The sequence below is a fragment of the Centrocercus urophasianus genome, unplaced genomic scaffold, assembly GCF_019232065.1.
Source record: "Centrocercus urophasianus isolate 14NV4802_14NV808 unplaced genomic scaffold, USGS_Curo_1.0 seq_30, whole genome shotgun sequence".
Classification (NCBI taxonomy): Eukaryota; Metazoa; Chordata; class Aves; order Galliformes; family Phasianidae; genus Centrocercus; species Centrocercus urophasianus.
Window position 1 is genome coordinate 3,161,356 of NW_024884867.1, and position 25,744 is coordinate 3,187,099.

The following is a 25,744-nucleotide window of genomic DNA, read 5'->3' on the forward strand; positions in this document are numbered from 1 at the left end:
CATTCCTTGAGACGACTGAGTCAAAGACCACCCACTTCCTAAAGCATGTGGGGTTGCTTAAGAGGGGGACGGATTTGTCACTGGTCTCTGGATTGTATCCCTCAACACAACCCAGATCCTGATGGATCCTCAAACTTCTTCCACAGCTGAGCAAACTGAAGGCCCAGGTCAACCCTTTAAGTGAATGTAAAAGATAATGCAGTAGCCTCTTACAAATGAGGTAACAGAAACCAACACAGGGCAACAGAAAATATACAGGAAGTGCAGCGTTTGTTTCCAGTTTCAGAAGGCATCCTGAGCCACAGCAGGCTCAACCCACAAGCCAGGCTTCTCCCTTAGCAAGGACAAGGTACCTGTAGACGTGTTCCTCCTCACTGGCACGGGGAGAAGGGGAGCTGAGCCCGTCTCTAGGAGCAGAGGCACTGGAGCTTTTGGCACTAGAGCTGTATATCGGAGACTGGGACTGAGGCTGTGGAAATAAAATTTGCACTGGAAACAGGGAACACAACAAGAATATACACACTGTATTGCAACCCTACATGCTGCAGGAGAAAGTACAGCAGCAAAAACCTGTTACATAGCCCACCCAGCCCCCATCAGATGACCTACACCAGGAACAACTGTTTTCCACTTGCCTCAGATTTGCCTATGAGTCGCAGACCTGAGCTGGAAAGCCCCAGCTTGCTTCCTACAGGCTACAGGACTGATGACTAACCCTAATCCCATCACACTACCACTTTGCTGGAGCACCACCGATGGGTTTTGAGGTCTTTTCTGCTATTTGACCTGACCTCCCCTCATTTCCCCAGTCTTTAGCCAATGTCATCCTCCCTCCTTGCTGTTTCCTCCCCTCATCTAGCCCCAGCAAACCACGCACACACTCTCCCCACCTCCATCAGCACGTGCTTACTTGCTGGTGGGCGTATCTGGATACGCTGGGCTGCCACTGGTCCAAGGGGTCAATCACAGTGCCATTTAGGGCCTCACTGGAAGGCGGCGGAGGCACCGGTGGTGGCACAGCAATCTCCTGGTACGTGTGGTTTCCAGTTGGGTAGGAGTAAGGCGTTTCCTCTGTTAGAAACACTGGTCGCTTAGAGATATGCGAGGTGGTGGATTCCAGGTCTGCCAGTAAGGCGTCTGCAGGAATGAAAATTAAAACACACAGTATTGTGAAATCCCAGATAACAGATTCTTTTGCCTCGTTCACAATATCCACATCAGAAAGTCTTCAGGAAGTTTTCATTTAAGGTCATCTACCAAATGTGCTGTGAGTTGCTGCTGCACCTCGGATTTCCATTACAAAGAAAGGTATCAGAGCAGTCAGAAAAACTGTGTCAGCCTCAGAAATTTGTCTTAAATGGAAAACCATGCAATAACTGCAACCTGCAGTCGCACAGCGTACGCTTTGCAGAAGAGCAGCCTAGGAGAAACCTGCCTAGAGATGGACTTGCAACAGGATATTGACACAGGCTAATTACAGGCCCCACATCATCATGGAGTCATTTAACGTGGCCGCAGGCGCTGCTTTTTGCAGGAAACAAGATCTCGGGAGGGGTTTTCTCCAGAGCTGAAGGCACTGCAAGAAGCATGCAGCTTTCAAATGAGTCTATCACCGCGGCAGAAGGAAGATGTGCTTCAGCTTTCCTAAGAAGAATACTCTGCACATATCACAGTTAATGAGCTTCCAGAGCCTGCCAGGTAAATGCAATTTCTTCTCCTGGAAATAATTAGCTTGCTGGGTGGAGCCTGCTCAGATTCCTGAAGAGAAGAAAAAACTCCCACTCGCTAGAAACACTGGCACTGGTGCCAGGCAGAGGAGCCCGTGCCATAAGGTTAGCACCTCTCAAATCTTAAAGCAGGAAAAAATACACACCCTCAATAGCAGGAGGAGAAAACCCACCTTTCGCCTTCCTGGATTTCCTCCTGCAAACTACTCTCCGCCCATTCCAAGCCCTGCACTGCTCTGCTGTGACTCACAGGCAAATCCCAACCTGCTGGGTTTTCTGTCCTGCGATTCCACCCCGCTGAGCCGACTGCAGACCAGGGTGGGGGAAACTCCTGCGAACAACTGCAGGTCTGCACTGCACACGCTCCAACAGAAAGCCTTGCTGGCCGCCTGCCCAGCTCTCCAGTGAGCTCGAGCACACACTCTTTAAGGCCATTAGAGAGGAGCCGGGCTGCTGGGGACGGCAGCGCTCTCCATGACAAGAGCATCACATACCTGGTAGGACCCTGTGGTGATGCGCAGTTCAGCCAGACACCAGCGACACGATTTGAGCAAACCTGGAGGAGAGGCCCTGGGAATGCCCCTGTCCCGAGCACAGCCCCAGCTGTCACAGCAGTCTCGGTGTGCAGGAGCTGCCCTTCCCCCACGCACAACAGGGAACTCAACTCCCAGATTGTGGGGCTGAGGACTGAGCCCAGGCGGAGGGACCCACAGCCTCCTGCAGGCAGGGTGGCAGGGAGCTGAAGTGACCAGGAGGCAGCAGAACAGGAGCTAAACCAGCTCACCCTAATGGCTGCCTACCAGCTCCCAGGGGCTGGCACCCGCCAGCCCAAAGCCACTTCCTCAGCGCAGCCAAGGCACTTAGCAAGCCTCCAAAAAATATATTAAAGGGTCAAATGGAGGACAGCATCATCGCATTACAAGACAGGAAGGTACTGCTTTTATATTCAACTCTTCCACAAAGCAAAGCATCGTAAAAGAAAAAAAAAAAAAAAAAGAGGAGCTCTGCCCACAGATAACAAATTCGCTATTAGCAAATTAAATACTGAGTTAATTTAACTCCACACACCTTTCATTTAGCCAGAAAGATGCTCCAAAATCATTTCAACCAAAGGCGTCCTCCCAGAGGGACCAAAATAGCCCAGGAGCAGATTCTCCTAAGGGATACAGCTTGCTGCAGCTGGGTAAGAATGAGTTTGATCTTCTTTTTAAGCAAAAGAGCAGCTGGTGGATTCCACAGTGAAAGGCACAGACATACCTCAGGAGAACGCTGAAGAGCTGCAGTTTTTTCAGCCTGCTCCTGTGGCTGGAGGTTTTGTGCACACAACCTCCAACAGAAGTGCTACCCAAGAAGGTGTGGCTTTTGCTTTTCCCCACCAATGACAAAAGCAAATCAAACTCTACCAGGAAGTAAAAATCTCATGAGGTTGTATGGCTCATCCAGCCCCGTATGGGGACCCAAGTCGTATTTCCTCCCCCAGCCCTGCCTGCAGGACAGAAGATGTAACCATCTCACCACACAGTTTGCCTCCTCAGCTCAGCACCCTCTGCTGAACGGTTCCTTGGGCAGAAACACAGCTCTTTTTTTACCAATAGCAATGAAGGGAGCTCAGCTAAATGGAGTGGTTTATTCCAGCAAGTCTGCAGGCGAGGGGTCTGGCAGTGCCAGGAGCACTCTGCTCTCAGGCTGCGAAGGAGTTAAGGAGACATTGCAGTTTAATGATTAACTTCCCCCATTCCCTCCCCCTTCCCAACTTGAGCAAACAAGGCAGAACTGAGGAACAGGAAGCAGAGGGAGGAGAAAAGGCTGGAGAGGAATCGCGCCGTTGGAGGGTTACTGCAACTGCTCTCAACTTCCCAACTGATGCCACAGCAGCTTCAGGAATGCATGCACACCTCGCTTCCCCTGTGGCACAGGATCCCTCACTCTCTTTGCTCCCCCCGTGTTCTGCAAGGCCCCTCTCCCTGTGCCTGTCTGACGTGCCCAGAGCCGGGTTGCTCCTCCCTGAGCTCGCTGCCACGATGGAGGGAAGCTCTTCTCCACCCACAGCCGTCCCCATTTCTCTTTCCAGCCACACGTGTCCTTTCCTGGACCAGTTCCAATTATCAGAACACAACATGAGGCAAGGGAAGGAGCTAAGAAGGGAGTTCTACTGATGGAAAAAAAAAGAGCCATTGCTCCCTACCTTTCTCTCACAAAAGGGATCTCAGGGACCAGACAGCCCTAACTTGGATGACTGTAACAAAGGTGCTGTGCCTTGTGCAGCGCTGTCACTGCAGCGACTGCTCCACAAATAGAAATATTCAATTCTTAAACAGAAATATTAAAGGCTCTATTGATTTCTCAGCTAATGAAGTGCTCCTTCCCAAGGCGACTCTATGGCACAGGGCTGCAGGAGGCGGCCATCAGCCGCTCGGTGCCACACAGCCCATAGGGCACACCAGAACGGAGCAGTGCAGCCGTCAGAGGGCACCACCACAGCCTGTAAGGATGGAGCAGGAACCCCGGGTGGCAGCGGCTGGGTTGGCACTGATGCACCTCACCCGGTCACCTACAGCCTCCTCCTGCTTTCGGCACACTGAAGCCTTCTGTCAGCACTTCTGCATTAAGGAGGGGGTGTGGAAGAGCAAGGGACACGATACCAACAGAGCTACTGCTGCATCACTGCAGTCACAAAGCCTCAGCTCACCGTGTGCTGCATCCCTGGAGGTGTCCAAGGCCAGATTGGATGGAGCCCTGGGCAGCCTGGTCTGGTATTAAATGGGGAGGTTGGTGGCCCTGCCTGCAGCAGGGGGGTTGGAAATTCATGACTGTTCCAACCCTGGCCATTCTATGATTCTGTGCACACAGCACACCTCAGGGCACAACACGTCTTGGCACTGCTCAGCACAGCACCCTACAGGTGTGGGAGAGGCACAGAAGAAGAGTTTTCTTCCCTCCACCGCAGGACCCAAAGCTTGCACACACAAGGGAAATCACACTCCACCAGAGGGTTGCCCAGCCCACATCCTGCCTGCTGTGGGAAGACAGCTGTGTTCACCTTCAAGTGACATTTCGATGCTGTTTCCTGGGGAGGTGGGACAGTTAAAGAGTGATATCATGATTGATAATTTACTACTAAACAGCACTCTGAGACATCTAGAGGTCTGAGCACGTTTGATTCTCCCTTGTGCAAGAAAAGCCATTATTATCTACAGGGTTCTTGGGATCCTGGCCTTCCAATCCCACACTGCAGATGCATTAGGTATGGATGAGTGGCACCTAACACCGACTGCACTGCTGCCAGCCTCATCAAAGCCCTGCCCATCTCTCAGCCTGGGACTGAAATTGCAGCACAACACGCTCTGCAATGTTAGAGGATGGAGGAAAAGGTAACTGATGTCCAGTGCACTGAACTCTCCACAGAAAACCCTCACACCAAGACGACTAGCAAGACGAAAGAGCACAGCAGTACCTTAGGGGAAGTCCCACCCATCAGTTCCAGTTGCACTGAGAAGAGCACTTATCTCCTGCATGGCCCTGTGCACACCTCATGCATTCCCAGCACAGGATCCTGCACCATCCCTGCGTGCCAGCACCTGCTGTCCTCTGAATGCTCTGAACCATGTGCAGCCTCAGGGTACATTCCTCGGTTTCATCTGATAAAGAGCAGTAATGCCCACCTGGGGTCACAGCACAGCCTCGAACCGATGGCTAACAGGGGACCCTTTGTACTGATGACCACAGCAACTCCCTTCTCTATAAATCTGAGCTGCACTCAGCCCTGCTTAATAGATGGTAAGGTAGTTAGAAAAGATACTGACATACATCTTCCTGTGTGCAAAGCATGCTGTTGGGGCACTCCCCCCCTGTGCCTTCCATGCACATCAGAAATGCTCCCAGACTGAGGTGTGCCTCCTGTTCAGCGGTGCAGAACACATCACAGACCAGTGCAAAACAAGGCACTGACAAATTCCCGTCTGCCCACCAGCAACAGGTAAATTTGCTTTTGCTGATTAAAGAGAAGCCTTCCATACTGAGTGTCCAGCATGACTCCAGGCTCAGAGGGCTGGAAACAACCTCAGCACAAAGATGCCAGCATTAGTGCCACAAGAGAGAAAACCACCTGGGCATTCCACATGGAGTTCATGGCTGAAGATGAGCCATTAAGCCGTGCTGGCACTGCACACTGGAGCATCACCAGTGCAGCAAGCACATCAAAAAGATGGTGGTCACACTTTCTTCTTCTTCCTACCTGCTGGGAAGGAAACAGACACACGGCTGAGGCAAGATGCTTCCAGTGCTCCACATATGAGCAGCTGAAAGCCACTTATACACATCCATCAAACCACACACCGCCTGCAGCTCTGCTTCAAACGAGACATCTGGAAAGCAAGCCATGCTAGAGATGGGATTCTTCACCCGGCCACCACATGGAGCCCGTGCTGCAGCGTTCAGGCATAGTCCCACCTCCCAGCATCACCCTGCCACGTGTCCCTGACAGCCCAGGCACAGCACACCAGGACGTGAGGGTGAGATGCACCAGCACGCGCTGCAACGCTTCACCCAGCGCAGTGCAGTGCAGGTGGCTGCAGCTCTGCCATTCCTCCCCACACAGCCAGAATCACGCCACGTTCCCCGAGGTTAGGCAGCACTAGATTTGCCACTGACTTATTGAAATAGAAAGCAAAACAGCTGCAATTACTGGTGTAAATGAGGACATGGACTACGTGTCGTAGTTGTGTCCCTCAGCGTAAGACCAACTGCAGATCCCCATATGCAGAATGACAAACCATTCTCTAGACACTTTTTCTCAATAGCTTAAGATGCTGAATTCAGGTCCTAGATTTCTGCTGTTGCCTTAAAGAGAACGAGGGGAACTGCACATGCAGAACCAAATCCTGAGCTCCCACATTCATCTGAGCAGCCTCTTTGCAAAATCCTGGAATCCAAACATGAAAAACCTCCTTAGGTTCAAGTGAGTCTTCCCTTGCTCAGCTCCAGCAAAGCCAGCTCACATACAGGGAGACAGCTCAGGGCAGTAACCCAACCCCTGGCAAGACAGATTTACATTGTGAGTAACTGCAAAGGAATGGGGAGCTTGGGTATATTTATCCTGCTAAATGGCCTTTCAGAAGAAACATGTGCAATGCTCAAAGCTGCATCCCAAGGACTTGTTGGAGCCTTGCTGCACAACTTCTCACTGCCTTCAGGCGCCAGTGGGAGCCCCAGACCTGCAATGCTGTTGTCGGCAATCTCCTTTTCAGTGGTAAATTTGGCTTAGTGAAACAGAGGAGAACTGTAAGAAACTGGACAACATGAACAGGTGAATACGGGCATTAACTTCCAGGTAAAAATGTAGTGGCAGGTCCTTGTGGTGTTATATCCTAACCAGTGTTTTTAAATGAAAAAAGGATCAGAAGCTAAAAGAGCAATAAAATCCAAGGCTACATTCAGAATGAGACCTGAAAAACTGGATGTGCAGAGAGATGCTCTTCAAACCCTGGCATTCACTAACTCACATCAATAGAAAGCATGGAAAATAGGCCGGCTTACTCTCTAAATCATTTTTGGAAGGAGACATTTTGAAGTTTTCCCAACTATAATCCTAACACAGAGGGTGGTTAACATCCAGGACACATAGCAGCCCTCAGCTCTCCTGTCAAGCGGGGTCAGATTGTTTTTTAAGACAGAAATCCAATGCACAGGAGGTAAGTCATTTGCCAGCCCTAACAACTGCAGGACTGCCCGCACCAAGCAGCCACCAGTATTTATAATTCCCACTGCTGGGATCCACCCAGAGGAAATTCAGATGACATGGCTGAAAAACCACTCACTATTTGTCATGTATGCCACGGTGCTTACTGCTCCTCATCAAGGTATCAAAGCAAGCTGTGCCTGGGGTCACAGACACAGTGCTGAATAAGAGGAACATCTGGACTGATATCAATACATGGCACGGGCAGCTCCAACAGACAGCAATAAGTGAAAATCCCTGAAGCTTCACCAGTCCCTGAAGCTAATGTTTCCCCTTAGAAGTAGGGGTGGATGGCGAAGGCACCCAAGCTCAACAAGAGCTCATACTGTGACAGACAGAATTGCTTCCAGCATTACCTGCTGGTGGCCAGCACGAATCCCAGCCATGCCCCGACCAGAACACAGCCAAACCCACCAGCCTTCCCCAGGGCAGCAGCCCACGCATCCAGCTCTCCTTCAACGTTTGCTGGCAGTGGTCGAACACACCGTGCTGAGATGTGGTCTGTACAGTCAGCTGCAGCTTCCTCTCCCAACCGCTGAGCCCCGCAGCGGAGAGTCTGACCCAGGGCTTGTGACCAGCTAACGTGCACTGCCACCACCCCAAGCACAGGGCTGCAGAGGTGTGCAAATGCAGCCCGTCCAACTGTTTTGGCAGCTGTCTGTTGGCTCCCTGCACGTTTGGGGTTTGAGGATGAGTTCAAGCCCCGCAGGCTGCAGCTGTAGCTTACGGCAGGGCGCGCAGCCTCACACGGCCCCCGAGTCCACAGTCAGACACTTCCCCACCAACCCAGCCTCGCAACCCTGCAGAAGTTATTCCTTTTAGATAAATTCACTCCATTCTTGGAAGCCCAGCCCCAGCCACTCTGTGACTAAAGCAGCTCTTAGAAAACATTTTAAAGAGTGCGACGCCAAAATTCAGCCTTTCTCTAAACTGACAGAATAAACAGTCTGGTTGAGGCAGGAAATATTGTACCTCCACCTACCAAACTCTGGCCAGAGCACAAATTGAAATCCAGCTCCATCCAGCTGAAAGAAATCCCCCATCCTCCTGTCCCATTCCCCTAATTATCCTGTGCCTCCAACGCAGACCACAAAAAACTGCAGCCTGAAAAGAGAACAATGATCAGACAAACTGCAAATTCAGGAGATGTCCCCCACCACTACCAGCTACTACCACTGACACGGGCTTTGCAGCCTCACAGGGATCCAGCAGGGCTACAGAGTGTACAGCCTGACTGGTGCTGCTCTGCTCACACCAAGTATGTGTCACAGTGCTTAAGCATTAGCTTCTGACACAGACAACCCCCCCCAAAAAACTGTGAAGGAAAGTCAACTCAGCATGCTACAAGAGAAGGCATTAAGTGAGCTTGCACCTGCTACAGGATCCTTCTGAGGGGCGGAGGTGAGAGAGCAACTCGTGCTTGCCCTGGGAAAACACAGAGGTCAGCACAAGATCCTCCCTGTAACCCACCACAGTACTTCCTTCCAAATTAACAGAAGCATTTCACTGTGCCGTGCAACTGCCCGGTAACCTGGCAATGGGGCAGTGCCAGCACGCTGATGGAGCCAGCCTGCCAGCATCACGAGGACAGCGTGCTTCTGTGCAGCCAGCCATGAGGCTTCCAAGGGCACAGGCACTGCTGAGCACTGCCAGCAGCCTGCAGGAGGCATCAGAAGCCCCAGGGATTCAGGGCTCCACACCTGGAGGGAGCAGCCCTGACCACTTCTTGCAGCTCCGATGCCACAGGCTGGGAAACCCTTCCAACCCATGGGCTGGCAGGAAGGTGATCTCACCTCACCCAGACCAAAGAGCATGGGATCATCACTGCAACGGGCAGGCTGACAGACAGCAACCGCCTTGAAGATCTGTGTCAGCACAGTTTCATGGATGAAACAACACAAATCCAGTGCTCCCTGGCCTACAGTCCTGCATGAAGGAACTACAACAGATTTTTCTGTAGAAACAGAATTTTTCCATGTAGTTCTTGAACAGTAAATGAGACCCCAGCTCAGACAGAGGGAAGTGAAGCACCACCCACAGGAGGAACTCGCAGTCATTCTGCCTTCCTTTGACCTCCCTAGAAAAACCTGCACATCCCTTCTGCTATCTCCGAAAACTCCTGAGGTGTTTCACATCATCTTCAATGCTTTGAAGACATTGCTACCCCCACACAGACTGGTACAAATGAGACACAACTATGAGAGTCCTTAAACTCTTGAAAAATCTTAAGTTAAACAGAATCAGCCAAGCTGTGCTAACAGCAGCCAGGTCCCAGTGTGTCTAACAGTCACACTGTCACAGAGATTATTACTCCTCCACATACATTTGTTGAACATTCTCACACTGAAAGTGATCTGTGATTTAAGCATCATCTCCTTTCAGAAGGGAAGCAGTTGGTACACCAGAAATTAAGAGCAGGAAGATTACCAGACACACATCCAGAAGGAAACATGGTTTCGTTTCCTGTGTGTAACTGGAATGGACCCCACTGCAGACAAACAGGACGGCCTTTTCCAGCCCTCCCAGTTATCCTCAGCCCACTCTGTGGCTGTAGCTGGAAACTGTCAACAGAAAGACCAGAAGCAACAATCTCTCAATGGCTGTGTAGATTCAAAGACAGCTAGAGCAAAGCGAGGCTATGTAGATGCAGCCTAACCTGGCTGCTCAGGTCTGGTGTTCTGCATCCAGGAAGCAGCACCTGAGCTCACCAGCAGCACCTCCACAGCTCTGGTTGCTCAGCCTGCTTGCGCCCAAAGGTGTGACCTCCTACTATTTCTCATTTCCAGAAAGTCCTGGGGAGGATGTAAGGGAGGAGTCACTTCCTGTCACATACCACATCCACTTTTAAATAGCATGGTTTCCCCCGCACTAGAAGTGAAAAGAGACCTCTTATACTCCATGTTTAAATTTACAGTCCTGAGCAGCAACCTCAGCTCATCCCAGGAAAAACACCCTAAGTTAAGGCTTAAGTTGCCTTAAGCTGAACTCGCATTCCATCCCACTGGGCAGATGACTGGTTCTGCTGTCAGCGCCGCCGAGTGCTGGCAGCACTTCCAGAGCCCAGCAGCTCAAACCTCGACTCCTCTGTGGCACAGCTGGGGGAAGCTAGCAGAGAACGTAACCGCTTGCGTGGTTCCTTCCCATCTTGATTCACTGCGCTCTCAAGCTGAATCCTAAACAACAGGAAACAATTACCAAAAATGGACAAGCTTAAGTCAAAAAATTCTTCTGCTGTTCTATGAACAGTCTTCTGAAGAATCAGGAAAAGTAGGGAAAGAGTTGGCGAGCCACAGCCCCAGCACATCCCGTGACACAGCAGCAGAGCTCACCCCACAGCTCGCACGCTGCTGAGGAGCACAAAGCAGTGCTCCGGCTTTCTGAACTGGGAAGCTGAAGATTGCAAAAGAGAAGTTGGGAAATGTTCTACGTATTTCAAAGACTCGACCAGATTTCACTCAGTGCTTCAGCTCATGACTATCAGAGATTCAGATGGGACTGAGGAGGTACCACAGCCCCCAGATGACCGTCTGCCCACATGTTACAGCACTCACAGCAGAAGTGGGAGCCGTTTTCAGCCACATTTTTCTGTTACAGCAGCTGACAACTCCACACCTTAAACCCAAACCTCCAAGAATTCCATGTGACATTGATACAACAGGCTGCAACTCGCAGCAAAGCCTGCAGCCACAGCACCCAAGCTCTGATGGAGACCACAAATCAGAGCACTCACAAGTCCCTGACAGCAAGAAAAATCATCTGCCATGCTGGAGTGGAGCTGACCCGCAGCAGCAAGCAGCCCAATCTAATATGGTAAGTCCATGTTATATCAGAATAGAAAGTAAGTCTGCCTCTCAGGCTTGTCCTAAAAATACTTAAGTTGGAATTTCTCAGTCTCATTCTGTTGCCTGCTATGAACCCCACCTGCCACCACGTCTCCGTCAGAAGCCTCTCCTCCAGAGAGCAAATGAACTGATGTTCATACAGGACGTCACAGCTGGGCCCCCTGAATAAGAGAAGCAACAATCTGCACAAATTAGATTGTCTCAGTCTCTCAACCACCAAATTGGAAACAGCTTTGGTCTCCAAGGAGGGTGAGCACAGCCTCTGACAGCGCCCTCCCAGCGCGGCTCTTCTTGTGCAAGATCTATTTCTGATCTCAGCCTGAGAGCACATGGCTCCTCGGGCACTGCCAGGAAGCCCCATACAAAGGCACCAGCACATGGCCAGCACTGACCTCACCGCCTCCAGGAGGGAGGTGAGTTGGCTCACACAAAACTAAAGGACTTGGGCCACCCCCGCACCGCACAGCGCCCAAGGGCTCCCAGCTGACTCCAGTGGGGCAGGTCTGGATGTGCCAGTGCTCAGTGCTGACCTGGGCTGGATGGCTGCCAGCATCCTGGGAGGAAAAAAGTTGAAGAAAAATAAATCAAAGCACATCAGTATTTTAGTACTCTTTCTACCCCTCTCATGCAAAAGGGCGATTAAAGCTTCCCCATGCATGCCATAGGAATTCTTACTCGCTGCTGGTTTCCTTCAGAACGTTTCTAGAAACAGGGATCAACATTCAGAAAAGAATCCAACAAGATCTGCTTCTCCTCTGCCAAAACAACAAAAAATATTCACGAAAACCAATCAAGCAGCACTGAGCTGACCTCACAGGGACAACTTCCCAGGGCCAAGGCTGATCCAAATACCAGCTCTCTTCTGCAGGAAGAGGGGCTCAGCCCAGGCAGCTATCTGAGGAACCAGACCCTTCCTGCTGGAGCAGCGCGCAGATCCACAGCCATTAGGCCAGGCAGTGCTGCTCCACAGGCTGCCACACCTCACCTCGTTCTGCTCTCTTCAAGCTAGATACACCACATTGATGCCATGTAATTAATTAATTAATACATAGCTGAAAGTCTATCTGCAGTGAAAGGAAGGATTCCCTCTACCTCTTACTCTCCTTCCCACGTGCTGATGTGGGGAGCGATTGCCACACACCTCCTGCAGCAGACCAGCAGCTTTCTTCTTCCAGCACTCTCCAGCAACCCAAAGCAGGCAAACTGTTCCCAGGTCTTCGCAGGGAACACAGAGGCAAAGAACAGAACTGAGTGCAAGCAATGCAGGTAGGAGTGAACCCCCATCATTTGTGTGCCAGACACTGGATGTGTTGGAAACAATGGCCCAGAGCAGAGGTGTGGGGCACCCAGCCACTTCCAAGCAACCCTCCACGGGCCCACTGAAAGGAGGACAGGAATTTAAATGGCATTTTTTAAGTCCTGGGTGGACTGCATTTGCATAACTGTAGGCAACACTGAAGCTGCAGTATGCACTAACGAGTAGCAGATAACTCTTCTGGGGGGTTTCTAAGCAGGAGCACAGTGCCACGAGGTGTGCCAAAACAGCAGTGCCTTCCAAACCTTTGGGCCACACCAGCCCTCCTTCACTTGTAATTTCAGGGCCCCCAGGTGGAAATGAGACGTTGGTGAATGTGAGGATTTAACAGGGCACCTCATACAGCTGCACAGCACTTAGCACTCGCAGATCACGATTTGGAACTGCTGATTCTAGTTATCTGGGGAAGGAAAACGTCGCATCGGGGTTTGCAGAAGAGCAGAGTTCCAGGGAACAGCGAGCGCCACAGAGCTCAGGATACAGTTTCACAAGATGCAGAAAGACAAATTAACAGCTCACCACTGCCAAAAATGGAGAGGTTTTACTCTCTCTTCCAGATGTGCTGCTGCCACTTACTTCTCTCGGCTCCAGCTCCTACAAGACCCCTCCACCAACCAGTTCAACAGAATACAGATCCCCCACCCCCCAAAAAAACACTGTTTCTTCAGAGTTAGAAAAGTGAGGTGAGCAAAGCAGCCAGCAAAAAGGATGGGGTATGGCCAGAGACATAGGAGGCAGCAGCAGGTACAGGAGATAGAAGTCCAGCAGGTGTCACAGAATCACAGAATGGCCAGGGTAGGAAGGGACCTCAAGGATCACACATCCCCAACCCTGCTGCCACAGGCAGGGCCACCAACCTCCCCATTTAATACCAGACCAGGCTGCCCAGAGCCCCATCCAACCTGGCCTTGAACACCTCCGGGGATGGGGCATCCACAGCCTCTCTGGGCAGCCTGAATAGACATGAAACTTGAAAGAGGAAAAAAATTTGTATCTTTTAAACAGTGGAAATCCTATCCAAACAGCATAAACAGATCTGATATAGACCCTTCCAGGCAACGCGCCAATGACAAAATTTGAGACACCCATAAAAGATGCTGAAATGAAAGACAGAAATGTTAGTATGAATTCTGAATTCATTACAAGCATTAGAAGCACAAATCCTGCCCATGAGATACAGAACCCTCTGACTACCAAACAGCAGTCCAGCAGCACAGGGCAGCATGCTAAAGAGGCACTGCCATCATATCCACACTTAGTACAGCCTCTTTGAGACAATCCCAACCTGAAGGATACCATAAACTTGGAAGACAGTAGTTTACCAGAGATTATTCCACTGTAGCAACTTGCTAGTAGTTAACAAGAATAGCTCTGAAGAGTGTAAATGCAAGCAAAGTGCAACAGATGCAAATCTGCCCTTAAAAACCAAGGTGTATCACACTGCAAAACTTATGCCTGCAAGGAGAAAGGAAGTCCCAGCACATCTCCCTCAGACACTGTGGATGCCAAATGAGATCTCAAAGGTCTTTTCCAACGTAAAGGACTCAGTTAAGATGGATTACAGACTTGCCACCTGACCTGCCAGCTGCTCTGAGGGGAGCTGCTCTCCCTTGTCAAGAAACCCAATGTTTGCCCAACTTGCCATATGGTCTAACTGGCATTTTAAAAACTTGGCTACTACAAAAACACGCTCAAAATGGAGGCTCCGTCTTGTTAGGAAGCTGTGGTTTCTGTAAGGGTTCTCTGCAACAGAGTGGGAGCACATTTGGAAGCAGTGGTGAGTTCTGTCCAAGCCAAGAAGCGTTAAGTCATCACCGGGAACAGACTTACACAAAGCACTGCCAGCAGCACGGTGCAAACAGGGCAGGGGGAAACAACAACATGTAGCATTTTTCAGTCACGTAGATCTTAAAACTGCTTATAACTACAATAGGCTGAAACTTTTAAAAGGAGGTTTTCAATGAGCATTCTACAGAAACCTAAAGATGAGCCAAACATGGAGCAGTAAGTGGCATCTTTGGAAATCCACCTCCTGGAAAAGTCCACAGAGCACATGGAGGCAGAGGACCCATGGTAGAAAATCCTCTTTTGGGGCTCTTTTTTTTTCCTTTTTAACTTCAACAGCAGCCAATGGGAATGGCAGGAGAACGTTCCAGAAGTGAGTGTGGGAACTGCTTCCCCTGCGTGCTGTGGGAGATGTGGGTGGCAGCCCAGCAGCACGCTGACAGCACGGCACTCCAGGACTCAGTGCTTCTCCCAGCATCAGCAGCAGATCGTGGCTCAAGAGTTTCACAAACACCCACAGGATGAAAGGAAATTGTTAAAGCAGACAGAAAACTCGCATTACACAGAGAATGGAGTGGATTTAGGGAATCTGAGGTTCTCTCACCTCCTGATGCACAAAGGCAGATGAGCTCATGCATGTCAACATCTCCATCTCAGTGCTCTGCGCAGGAGCACTTTGCTCTGACAGCCGAAGGCTGCTTTGCTCACAAGAGAACTCATGACCACATAAGATCACAATTTAAAAATGATGGAAACAGAGTAGAAAGAGGTAGAAGATGAGTAAAAGAGACCAATCTCCAGAGCTGACCAAAAATGGAAATGCCAGCAATGCTGAAATAGAAGCAGCATAAGAATAACTTCCCTCCATAGGTACACGAAATAAATCCTTCTGCAAATCACTTTCTAAAAAAGGGTTTTCAGCATGATCTCTGGTTGTCCCTCCACCCATTCCTAAGACACAAATCACCAAGCAGCTGAGAGAAATGGGGAAATATCTCACAGTCATCTGCAGAAGTCGAGATTCCTGGTTCCTCCATTTCTGCTTTGCTGAAAATTGAGTTGACTTTGCTTGTCTCAACCCATCATAATCTTACCCTTGCTCAGGGTACAGCAGGGATAACAGAAATTCCACACATTTTCCTACCAAGTTCCTCAATGCATACTTGTTTCATGCACACACGTACCTACTCACAACACTCTGAAATTAATTTGATCCATTTCAGAGCCACACTGGCATCATCACGCAGGGAACCAGAGGGACCAGGCCCAACTGCTTACACGTTGTGTGCACAAGGGCATCGTCCCCACACACACACACACGCAGCAGTGCAACCAACCCCTCTCCAAGGAGGACATCCCATTCCTATCTCTGCTGCAAAGCCATTTGTAACTGCTTAAAGCAGCTGGAAAACAGACTAACCTCAACCCCTTCCCCAGAAAATTTAACATTTTTTTAAAAAGGCTGTTTCTGCCAAGCAAGCACTGAACGCACTGCATTCCATTTCATTAAAACAATTACTCAGAAGGCAGCCAAGAATGACATAAAGCTTCCTCTGCACCCCCCGGCCCCCAGCTTCGCAGGGCAGGACCGCACTGAGCCTCAGAGCGCGGCGCTGGCCGGGCTGGCCACAGATTGCATCTTTCATATGCTGGCAGCAGGATCAGAGGACCCCAATGTGCCTCAAAAGGCCCAAAGCGGGGGCCAACGTATGTGGGAGCACGGTGATCTGTTTGTGTTATTTGGAGGTAAATTAGCATCTGTTACATTGTGCCTGCAGCCAACTCTTACAGCAAGACAAATGCTAACCCAGCTGATTTGGTCTGAGACTCGCATGGCCGAGGCTTCCCTGTATGGTCCTGACACAGATGGTGCTGGAAGCACCAGATTTAAGCACTGAAGAAGCAGGTGAGCAGTGTGCCACAGCAGCTGTGCTGGCCAGGTGCTGCCAATGGAACTGCCCAGGACAGCAGAGCTCCAACCTGCCAGAGCACCAGGCTGACAGCTCCATGTTAGAGGAACCTGCCTGACAAACACATCCCAGCCTCCAAGCGCTCGGCCTGACTGACAGTTTGAGCTCCCCACATTTCACAGCAGAAACAAAAGGCAGCTTCTTCTGGCACACACCGCTCACCCACCCACACCAGAGCTGGCCGCTGATAAGAGGCTTCATGACGTGGCTGAAATGGCATCTCACTCCCTCCCCCAGCACCCAGCACTCCATAGGGATGGAGTCCAACTGCTGGAGCTGCTCACAGCACACAGAGCAGCTCCAGCTGTGCCTCACTCTGGCTAACCGGGCCAAAGTGGCCCTAGAAGAGCCTCCCTCAAACCAACAAGAGGGAGAGCTGCGAAGCCTGACAGTGCTTCTCCTCAGCATCTCATTCTGAGGGTCACCCCTGCCCCAGAGGGTAATTTGCTAGCAGCACCCTCTGACCTTGCTTGTGAGGCAACCGCTGGTGCTGAGAAATGGGGAACAAAGACACAGCGAGTGGCTGAAGGACAGGCAGTGAGGGCCGCCAGCAGGCTGCTGTCTTATTGCAGCCCCCGGGGCATCAGAGAACTCAGCTGATGTGCCAAGAGCCTCAGGCTCCTCTGTCTGAGGATCCAGTACCATGAAGTGGCTCCAATCAAACAGAACTCCTTTCAGAGAGAGCCTGAACTTGTTCAGACCCAAAGAGGTTACAGCAAGACAGCATTAAACTGCTAAACCTCAGCAAATCATTTACAGCCCTCCCACCTGTGACCTTTCCTACTTGCAGTTTTTTTTGCCCTCTTCCACTTTCAGGAAAACCTGACCCATCCACAGTCTGTGAGCCACCACAAGCTTTACAGCAGGGAGAGGAGGCCTCTGCTCACTTTGCTCTGCACGGAGGGAAATGAAGATCCTACAGAGATACAGACAGACATGGATTAATTCCATCCACCAGCTCAATTTTGTGATAAAAACACGGGATCTGGTTTATTCCTGGAGACCCCATGCAGTCTGCTTCACAGCTAAGCCATTTAAAGCACAATTCCCCATGCAAAGCATCATTCAGAAAGTTCATTCCCCAGAGCAACTTTCATTTTCTTTTTTTTTTTTTTTTTAATGTTCTTTAAACATTTGCAAAACGTTAGAGGTTTAAGCAAGTGGAATGGAAAGTAAAGCCAAGCAATCATTGCTGCAATGTGGCTACAGCCACAGCACGCTGCCAGCCAGCCACGCTCAGCAGCCCACCCTGCAGAGCCACACACACCAAGCACAGGAGTGCTGTGACCAGCAGTGTGTCAAACAGCATTTCAAGTCTTCCAACTCCTCCAACCTCACGTCAATAACTTCTACTAAACCTGTTCACAGTGCAGAAGGCAGCCCCAGAGTGCTGCAGGAGAAAGCAGCGGGGCATTGACAGCACTGGCTGCCTCCCCCCGGGGCTGTCCTATGCACCCTCAGATCCACAGCACAGAGATTTCTCCAACAGCTTCACATCAGTTTCCCATGTAAGTTCAGAATAATTGCTGTCTGTTGCATTTATATGAGCAGAAAAAAAATGCTTACCAGATTCCTAAACAGCACAAGCATGTAACCTCACGACACGAGCTCCTATGGCTGGAACACCAAGAACACCAAAGTTGTTCCCACTCTGCTTTGTTTGCTTTATGAGGATTTATAAACATAACTTCAAAGTGTCCAAATGCTCTGGAACCTCTGCCCAGAAAGCCCAGCCAGCTGGCCTGTGCCGCCCTGGTGCTATTTGCCATGAGAACAAGCACAAACAGTGGGAAAAAAAGAATTACAAGTGATATGACACAGTCATATGTTATTTTTTTATGGGGTATCTTTAGCACACGACATTCTTTGAATGACTTCACGACATTTTGTGGTAGAGACTTGGAGTAGAAGTGCTGTGGGGAACATGGAAGGGAAAGGAAATATCTTCCCGCTCACAGACTGTCCTAACAGGGGATGCAGAAAGGATGAGCAATCAGAATGGCAGCACGGGAACATAAACAGAGCTGAGAACAGACACGTATAAATCTAATTCAAACTTGCCACTGTGTGCTTTTCCAGCAAAAGCGATGGGAAGCGTGAAAGAGTGACTGTTCTGAGATCCTGCAGGAAGCTGTTCTGGAAACACAAAGATGGCAATAAACATTAACTGCACTCTGCAGGTAAGGAGTTGTCACTCCTGCTGCACAGATGGAAAAACAATTCGCCCAAAGGCAGATCTGTGGATAAATGGTTACTTTAGACTGAATCAAACATCAGCTCCAGCTGAAAGAGGCGCCTACCTACGGCCTCATCCACACCCTGGTGGTGAGGTGGCTTTGTATGAACACATGGTCATACAGAGCAAGGAACTGGTTTGGCTAAAAACCAACCAATTCAAACAATTTCTAGAGAAATCAGCTCGCTGATCCAGCTACCTGTGCTGTGGTAGTAACTACACTGAAGGGAGATGGGAAAAAATGCAGCTGCAGCCCAGCTCCTGCACTGCACTGAGTCCAGCTGCCCCGCCACAGGGCAAGGGAGCCCTGCTTCCCAACCCAGCTGCACACATCTGTCCAGGCTGGCTGACAGGGCTGGCTTCCAGCAGGTCAGCAGCGTGCACCGATCCGCCCTGCAGCCCCATTCCCACTCACTACGTAAGCAGAAGCACACGAGGGCTGGGGAAGCGGGAATCACCATTTTTGGCTGCAATCTGAAACCAAACTGGATGAGACACACAGTGAGATGTTACACGCACTGAAAAACAAGAACAGGACCCAAATGTCTCTGCAGTTCCCTACTCAGCATTTTGAATTTAATTGCCTAATAGCCGTGGCATCCCAGACTTGCGGGGAGCGCCATCAGACCTCACTCAGTGTGGACAGGCCATTCTGAGCAAGCAGCTCACTCCCTGTGTCCCGTCCTCCTGGGAAGCTCCCCGGACAATGCCTCACTTTCATGCAGCTGAAGCACATGTTCATTAACAGCTTCCTCGTCAGACAGAACGGGGCACAGAGCAGCACACAGATGGGAGCACAGCCTGAGCTGCGGAACAGGGAGCTGCGAGCCGAGATCCCGCTCACACACCCTGCTTTTCCACCAGGGTAACATGGCTGAATTCAGAACGTGCTCCTGCTTTCTCCAAAGCTGCAGGAGCTCCGGGCTATCACAGCTAACACAGCACTCTGATCCTGACAGATTTGTTTGGTGGCCGCAGGCTGTTTCCTGCTCCCCCGCAGCTGCACTGCTGTCACACAGATTCAGCTTAAGGAATTTAAACATCTCTGTCATAGCAGTAGGTCAGAAAAACCACCCCGATGTCACCAGAAGTGCACTGTTACCACTTGTTCCGCTGCCAGACTTCCGAAATCTGACCTTTCTGGAGCTTCATGTTTCATACAATACAGTTTAAGGGGAAAGTGGATGAGAAAAAAAGGATGAAGAGAAATCGAGGCGCTGTGATTCCCCTGGCATGAGAGAGCAGGCAGAGATGGAACTACCCGTTTCTTCCTGTAATGGTTGAGATGGTGTCAGAGGATCAGTTTTAACCAGGAGGGCGGCTGAACACTCGGGGTAAGCTGACCTCTCCCAGACAGAGACAAAGCAGCTAAAGACAGCACAGAGTCCCGACTTTCCATGGAAATAGAGCAGCAAGAAAAGAAGCCTCTCTGCATCGCACACTGCTTGAGGCAGAGGACTCCCTGTCTGAGCTGCTCAGGACAATGAAGCCCCTGTTTTACAAGGGCTCAGAACAGCTAAGAAGCTGAAACAAGTCAGAACCCCATTGTGCAGAGCAGCAGCTCTGTTTGCAGTCTTCTTGCCCAGCACCAGGAACGACTCAGAAACCTGAGCCAGCAGAAAGCACCAAACTACCTGAGCAGCCCTTGCCCCCAGCACCGCTCCCTGGGCACAGCTGACTGTCAGCAATTTCCCAGCAATTTCAGTCAACTAAAAACCAAAACCCAATACGTATGATTGCAGACGGAAGGAACAGGCAGAAGCAGCAGGAATCCACGAGGCCAACAGCACAGACCTGATGGGAGAGGTGGCAGGCAGGCCTTGCTGAGCCCCCTCCCCGTGCACAACCAGCAGTAAGCAAACCCTGAGAGAGTTCAGTCATACAGATGGGGTGCTGGAAGCTCCTCAGAGAGAGACAACTTTTAAAGCACAATCTCTTGTACTCTGAATCTTCATGTCCAGAAGTTCCAAAGCCACGTCGCTAGGCAGACATTCTCCAAAATGAAACATCCTCCTAGCAGTGAGCAAGCACACCTCCAATGAGCTCCTTACAGCACAGCCAAAGCACCGCCGTAAGTACATTCTTAACAAACAGCAGAAACAACTTTGCAAAAGATCTCTCACAAGCTCCACTGAATGCTGTTTTGTTTCTGATTGCAAAACCCAGTGAAAAAAAAAAAAAGTGTCTGAAAAAATAAGCAAGCAGTAACGAAAACGGGAATTTTAAAGCCTCCAAAAGACAGCTTTTAAAAGCAACACCACTTCTGTTTGGAGTTGCCAAAGCTCTCAGTAAATAAATAACGCTCCACATGACTTAGACAAGGTAGTGCCACGGAACCAGGAATAATTCAGCAGCTCAATCTGCCCGAAGCAAACGCATGTGACAGATCACCTGTTGCTGGGGGCACAGCACGTAACAACACTGCACTCTGGGAAGCTCTGGGTGATACACTCCCAAGCCAGGACCCACACTGCTCAGGACCAGGTTTTATCCTCCACACCCATCCACAGCGCCACAGAACAGCGAGCTTCCTGCCCAACTCCAAGCACGTCCGCAAAGCGTTTCCTCTGAGGCTCAGGGCAGGCAACGCGAGCCTGGCCAGCTGCCCAGGCTCCCCACCCCCCCATCCCCACCATGTGCTGCTGCAGTTTTGTCAGGCCCAGCGTTGAGCTCCCTGTGCTGCTGGGACGCAGCTTCCTGCAGGAGCCGTGCACTGCGACGCCATTCCTCCAGCACTGAGGGTGGGGAAAAAAAAACGAGAAAAGTCTTTTCAGCTCTGATCAAATCCAAATCCCCAGTGCGACCCAAACCCACACCCGCTGGTGTTTCATACCCTGTCCAGACCAAGTAAAGTACCTCTGGGTCTGAGTTTTACAGTGCAGGAATACGCATTGACCAAAATTCCATCAGCTCCTCTGGAAGGGATAGGGATGGCCCAAAGATCTATGATAAGCTGAGGGAGTTAGGAATAGAGACATCACTGGTGCTTTGCGGTGCTCCGTCACACCCAGCCAGGCACAAGAGCAGTTTCTGCACCACACAGGGGTATCTCAGCTGATTTTATGCAGCACCAACTCTGAACCTACACAGTGTACGAGCACAGCACAGCGCTTCGCCTGACTTATGTATCCCAATCACTGAATGGCTTGGGTTGGAAGGGGCCCCAAGGGTCACCAAGCTCCAACTCCCACCACAGGCAGGGCAGCCAACCTCCACCTTTAACACCAGATCAGGCTGCCCAGGGCCCCATCCAACCTGGCCTTGAAGACCTCCAGCATTGAGGCATCCACAGGCTCCCTGTGCAGCCTGTCCCAGCAGCTCACCGCTCTATCTGTGAAGAGCTTCCCCTGATATCCAAAAGCTGAGAGCCTTTAGAAAAACAAGGGAGCTGCAGTGATTTCCAAAGGGAAAGCACTGGTGTGCTCTTTTTAAGATAAATTCTGTAGATTTAGATGAGAGAGAGCTTTTCTCGTTCGGATGGTTATTGTAGGATCGTCAGATGCCGTCCAACAGGAAAGACTGCACAAAAACTGAGAAGGACCCGGTGTGAGTGTGACCCGATGAAACCAAGCTGTTGGGACGGAGTTATGCCTTATCCTAGAACCTCCACTTCGACCGCGCTAACGAGCAACGCCTCAGCAGAGCAGAAGAGGTCCAAACTCGGACCTTCTTCAGCCCTCCATTCCTCGTTCAGAGGCAGCCCGCCGCTCGCTGCTGGAGGCGGATGGCAGCAGCACTGCGGCCCCTCCCAGCCCGCTCCCATCGCTTCCACGCGCGGGACTCCGCGCCGCCGAGCTCCGCGGGCCGCACCCCGCGCACGGGCCGGGATCGGGCAGGCGGGGCGAAGCCGAGCCGAGCCGTGCCGTGCCCCGGGGCGGCGGGCCCGAGCGGCCAGCGGGAGGGACGCGGCACCTCCGGGAGCCCCGGCCGCCGGCACGGATCCCGGCCGAATCCCGCGGCCAGAGAGGCGGCCCGCAGCCCGTTGAGGAGCGCCGGGAACTCACCGAGGTCGTCCATGGTGCCGGAGGTGCCGCCGCCCGCTCTCCTCAGCGCCTCGCAACTTTCCCGCCCCGCCCCCGCGCGTGCCCGCCGCCCGCGCGCTCCCGTTGGCGTCGCGCGTGCCCGCGGCTGCCCCCTGCCGGCGGGAGCGAGGGGAACGCCCCGGCACGGCACGGCGCGGCGGGCAGCTCGGGGTCCCCGCGCTCCGACCTCGTGTTGGGAGTTGTGGAGGGCGACGAGGCGTTCCCTGTGCCCGCCCCGTCCCCTCAGCCGCCCCCCACAAAAAATAAAGCGGCTCTGCCCCCGAAGCTCGCCCTATGCCTGCTGCGGGGCTACCCGGCTGCTGGAAGCAACTTTAGCCCGTGTCACCATTCCCCTCCTGCACTCTGCCCCGGGACTGCAGCGCGCTGTGACGTGGCTCCTTCCTTATCTTCTGCAGAAGTTATGGTAAGGAATTATCGCCCCGCTGGGCAGATGGCAAGCGGGTCAGAGAGCTGGAAATGAAGTCAATGAGTCAAGCTAAGCACCGACCCCATGCAGAGCACCTGCTGCTGCCAGCCCTCCGTCCATCCCTCTCGAAGCCGGCGCTGCCGGGCCAGCCCCGTGACCCCGCACAGCGCTCAGGTTGCCAACCAGGAGAAATCAGAGCTCACTTCTCCGGCGGTGTTGCGAGCAGCGCCCTTATTTGCATCAGACTGAACGCTTGGCAGAGAAGAACGCGTACGAAGCCCCAGAGCGCGACTGGAAGGCGTGCAACGGAGCCCTGCGCTTCAGGCCGCACTTCCACGTGGATGCTGCCAGCAAGGAAGGGAAAACAGGACAGCCGCAGCCCGGCTTCCATTCATTGCTCGGTCGCCTTCCCCACCCACCGCTGTGTAAAAGAACCGCGCCACGACCGCAAGACGCCGCGCCGGTACTAGAGACTCGAGCTATGAAGGAATGCAACACTCTACTTTTAACCACCACGATTCAGTCTCCGTAGAGACTGTCAAAAATTGCCAATGCCGACTATATTTCAAGTCGTCATGGCGGGGTATTGGGAAAAGTTTTCAATTAGCAATAATCGCGCCTCGGATTAACCTCATTGGCTACGATACTGCCACTGCGCAAAGCTGACCGCCCTTCTCTCCGCCGCCACGCCAGGCACCGGGGCCACTGGCGCCGTCACGGCGAGTGGCGCCGCATCGCCGCCGCTCCCTCGCCCTTACTGCCGCCGGTCCCGCCCGGTACCGCGGTCCCGGGGTTACGGTGAGGAGCGCAGCCCCCCGTCGTGCCCACCTCCGAGCTAGGTAGCGGGCGGCCGCGAGGCATACTGGGAAGTGCTATGCAAAGCAGGCATGACGTCACGCGGGAAACCCCGGCTCTCCCCGCCGGCGGGGCGCTCCTCAGATCCCAGCCCCGCCCTCGGGGTGCGGCATCCCCTCCGCCTCTCCGGGAACGCGCAGCGCCACCGGGCCGCTGGGAGCGCCCCGAGGGAGAGAACGCTGTACGTTAACGAGTGAGAGAATGAAAGAAGAAGCGAGGCGAGGAACATCCGCAGCACTCATCGCTCTGTCGTTAACCACGAGAAATCAGCCTCCGGGGAGGCTCTCAAAAATTGCCAATGCCGACTATATTTCAAGTCGTCATGGCGGGGTATTGGGAAAAGTTTTCAACTAGCAATAATCGCGCCTCGGATAAACCTCATTGGCTACGATACTGCCACTGCGCAAAGCTGACCGCTCCTTCCGCACCGCCGCGGCCCCCGCAGCCGCACCGCCGCCTACATCAGAGCGCGCCGCCGCGGCCCCGCGCGCCCCTCGCCTCCGGCCCCGCGCGCTCTCCGCCGCTGCCGCGCCGCGCCCGGAGCGCCCGTGTGTGCGGGATGAGCGCGGCGGCGCGGAGCGGCGGCGCAGTTGGCGCGCGGGGTGTGCCGGGAGCCCGCTATGCTGATGAGCGCGGGGAGGGAAGGGCGCCACAACGCGGCGCGTCACGGCTCTGGGCGGGCGGCGCCTGTGAGCGAAGAGGGGTTCGGAGGGCGTGCGGTGTGCCGGGGGGTGGGCGGCCGGATCTGGCTGTGCTGTGCGGCAGGCGCTCCTCCTTCTCCTTTTTTCTCTCCTCCTTTTTGTAAAGTAATAATTATTTTTAAAAGGCTCCTCTCTAATGAAACAAACCCTCAAATCCTGCGGTTTATCGTGAATATGGATGGAATGTGGAGACTGAAACGTGCACCGAGCAGAGAGGCACAACGAGGTGCTGGCAGGGGCAGCAGGCAGGCAGCCCAGCACAGGGGTTGTTCCAGCCGGGATCCAGTTTTCCAGAAACTCTGAATAACCGAATTGCAGAGAGCATCACTGCCCGGAGAAAGCCAGCACCGAAACCGATCGGCTTCCTTGCAAGACAGGGAGAGAACTGCCTCTGCAGACTGTAAGACGTACAGGATTTTTCAGGCACTGTTTGAAAATCTTTAAAGCTAATAGCAATTGAGCCTCAGTATCATTCACCACGCACCACTGCTGCTCCGTTGGCTTTCGGCCACCTCATAGAATCGTAGAATCACTCAAGTTGGAAAAGACCATAAAGATCATCGAGTCCAACCCCAGCTACCCTAACAACCCTCCGCTGAATCACGTCCCTGAGCACCACATCCAAACGGTTTTTAAACACATCAGGGCTGGTGCCTCAACCACCTCCCTGGGGAGCCCATTCCAGTGCTTAACAACCCTTTCTGCAAACCCTTTCCGTTTCCTGATATCCAACCTCATACATCATCACAGTGGCTCACTGAGCCAGCAGAGCTGCACCATTGCAGCAGCTTCATCTTTGTCCTCCATGCCTCCCTAGAAAGCTGCACGCAGAGCAGCTTGGCCACGTTAACTGCAATGCAGCAGACCGGGTTTCCACAACTTGTCCCTCCTTGCTGACATGTGCCCATATTTTCCAGTTATGCCACACATACACAAAGCTGAGCATGCTGGGAGCCCTCAGTTCTCCCACTGTTCATCATTTTGAGGCCAGGACCTGACACTAGCAGGGAAGGGAAAATGCCTTTTTTTAATACAAGCACCTACGATGCATTTTATCACAGCTGCTACCGCCATCTGAACACAAATCAGAGTTTTTTTTATTCCCGGACTGTTCCTAGAGGGCAGCT

The 25,744-nt window shown here is 52.2% G+C and overlaps 1 protein-coding gene and 2 non-coding genes across 4 annotated transcripts in view; all 3 read right to left on the reverse strand.

Moving 5' to 3' along the window:
* The window catches only part of PXN (paxillin), a 39,876-nt gene extending 17,184 nt beyond the window's left edge, over positions 1 to 22,692 (reverse strand). Inside the window, exons 1-3 of one of the 2 annotated variants that reach the window (XM_042828666.1) lie at positions 22,617 to 22,692; positions 911 to 1,137; positions 354 to 469 (exon numbers count right to left, since the gene is read on the reverse strand). In XM_042828666.1, coding sequence (XP_042684600.1) covers positions 354 to 469; positions 911 to 1,137; positions 22,617 to 22,629 — 356 coding nt within the window. In that variant the 5' untranslated portion in view covers positions 22,630 to 22,692. Of the gene's footprint in view, positions 1 to 353; positions 470 to 910; positions 1,138 to 2,795; positions 2,976 to 22,616 lie in introns of those variants that run through there. The other variant, XM_042828667.1, reaches the window with a different exon arrangement.
* An 892-nt stretch (positions 22,693 to 23,584) lies between these two features.
* Positions 23,585 to 23,725, reverse strand: LOC122165901. The gene has a single exon (XR_006170619.1). It is a non-coding gene; the product is annotated as a U4 spliceosomal RNA (small nuclear RNA).
* Positions 23,726 to 24,186: 461 nt separating this feature from the next.
* Positions 24,187 to 24,327, reverse strand: LOC122165902. The gene has a single exon (XR_006170620.1). It is a non-coding gene; the product is annotated as a U4 spliceosomal RNA (small nuclear RNA).
* Between the last annotated feature and the right edge of the window lie 1,417 nt (positions 24,328 to 25,744).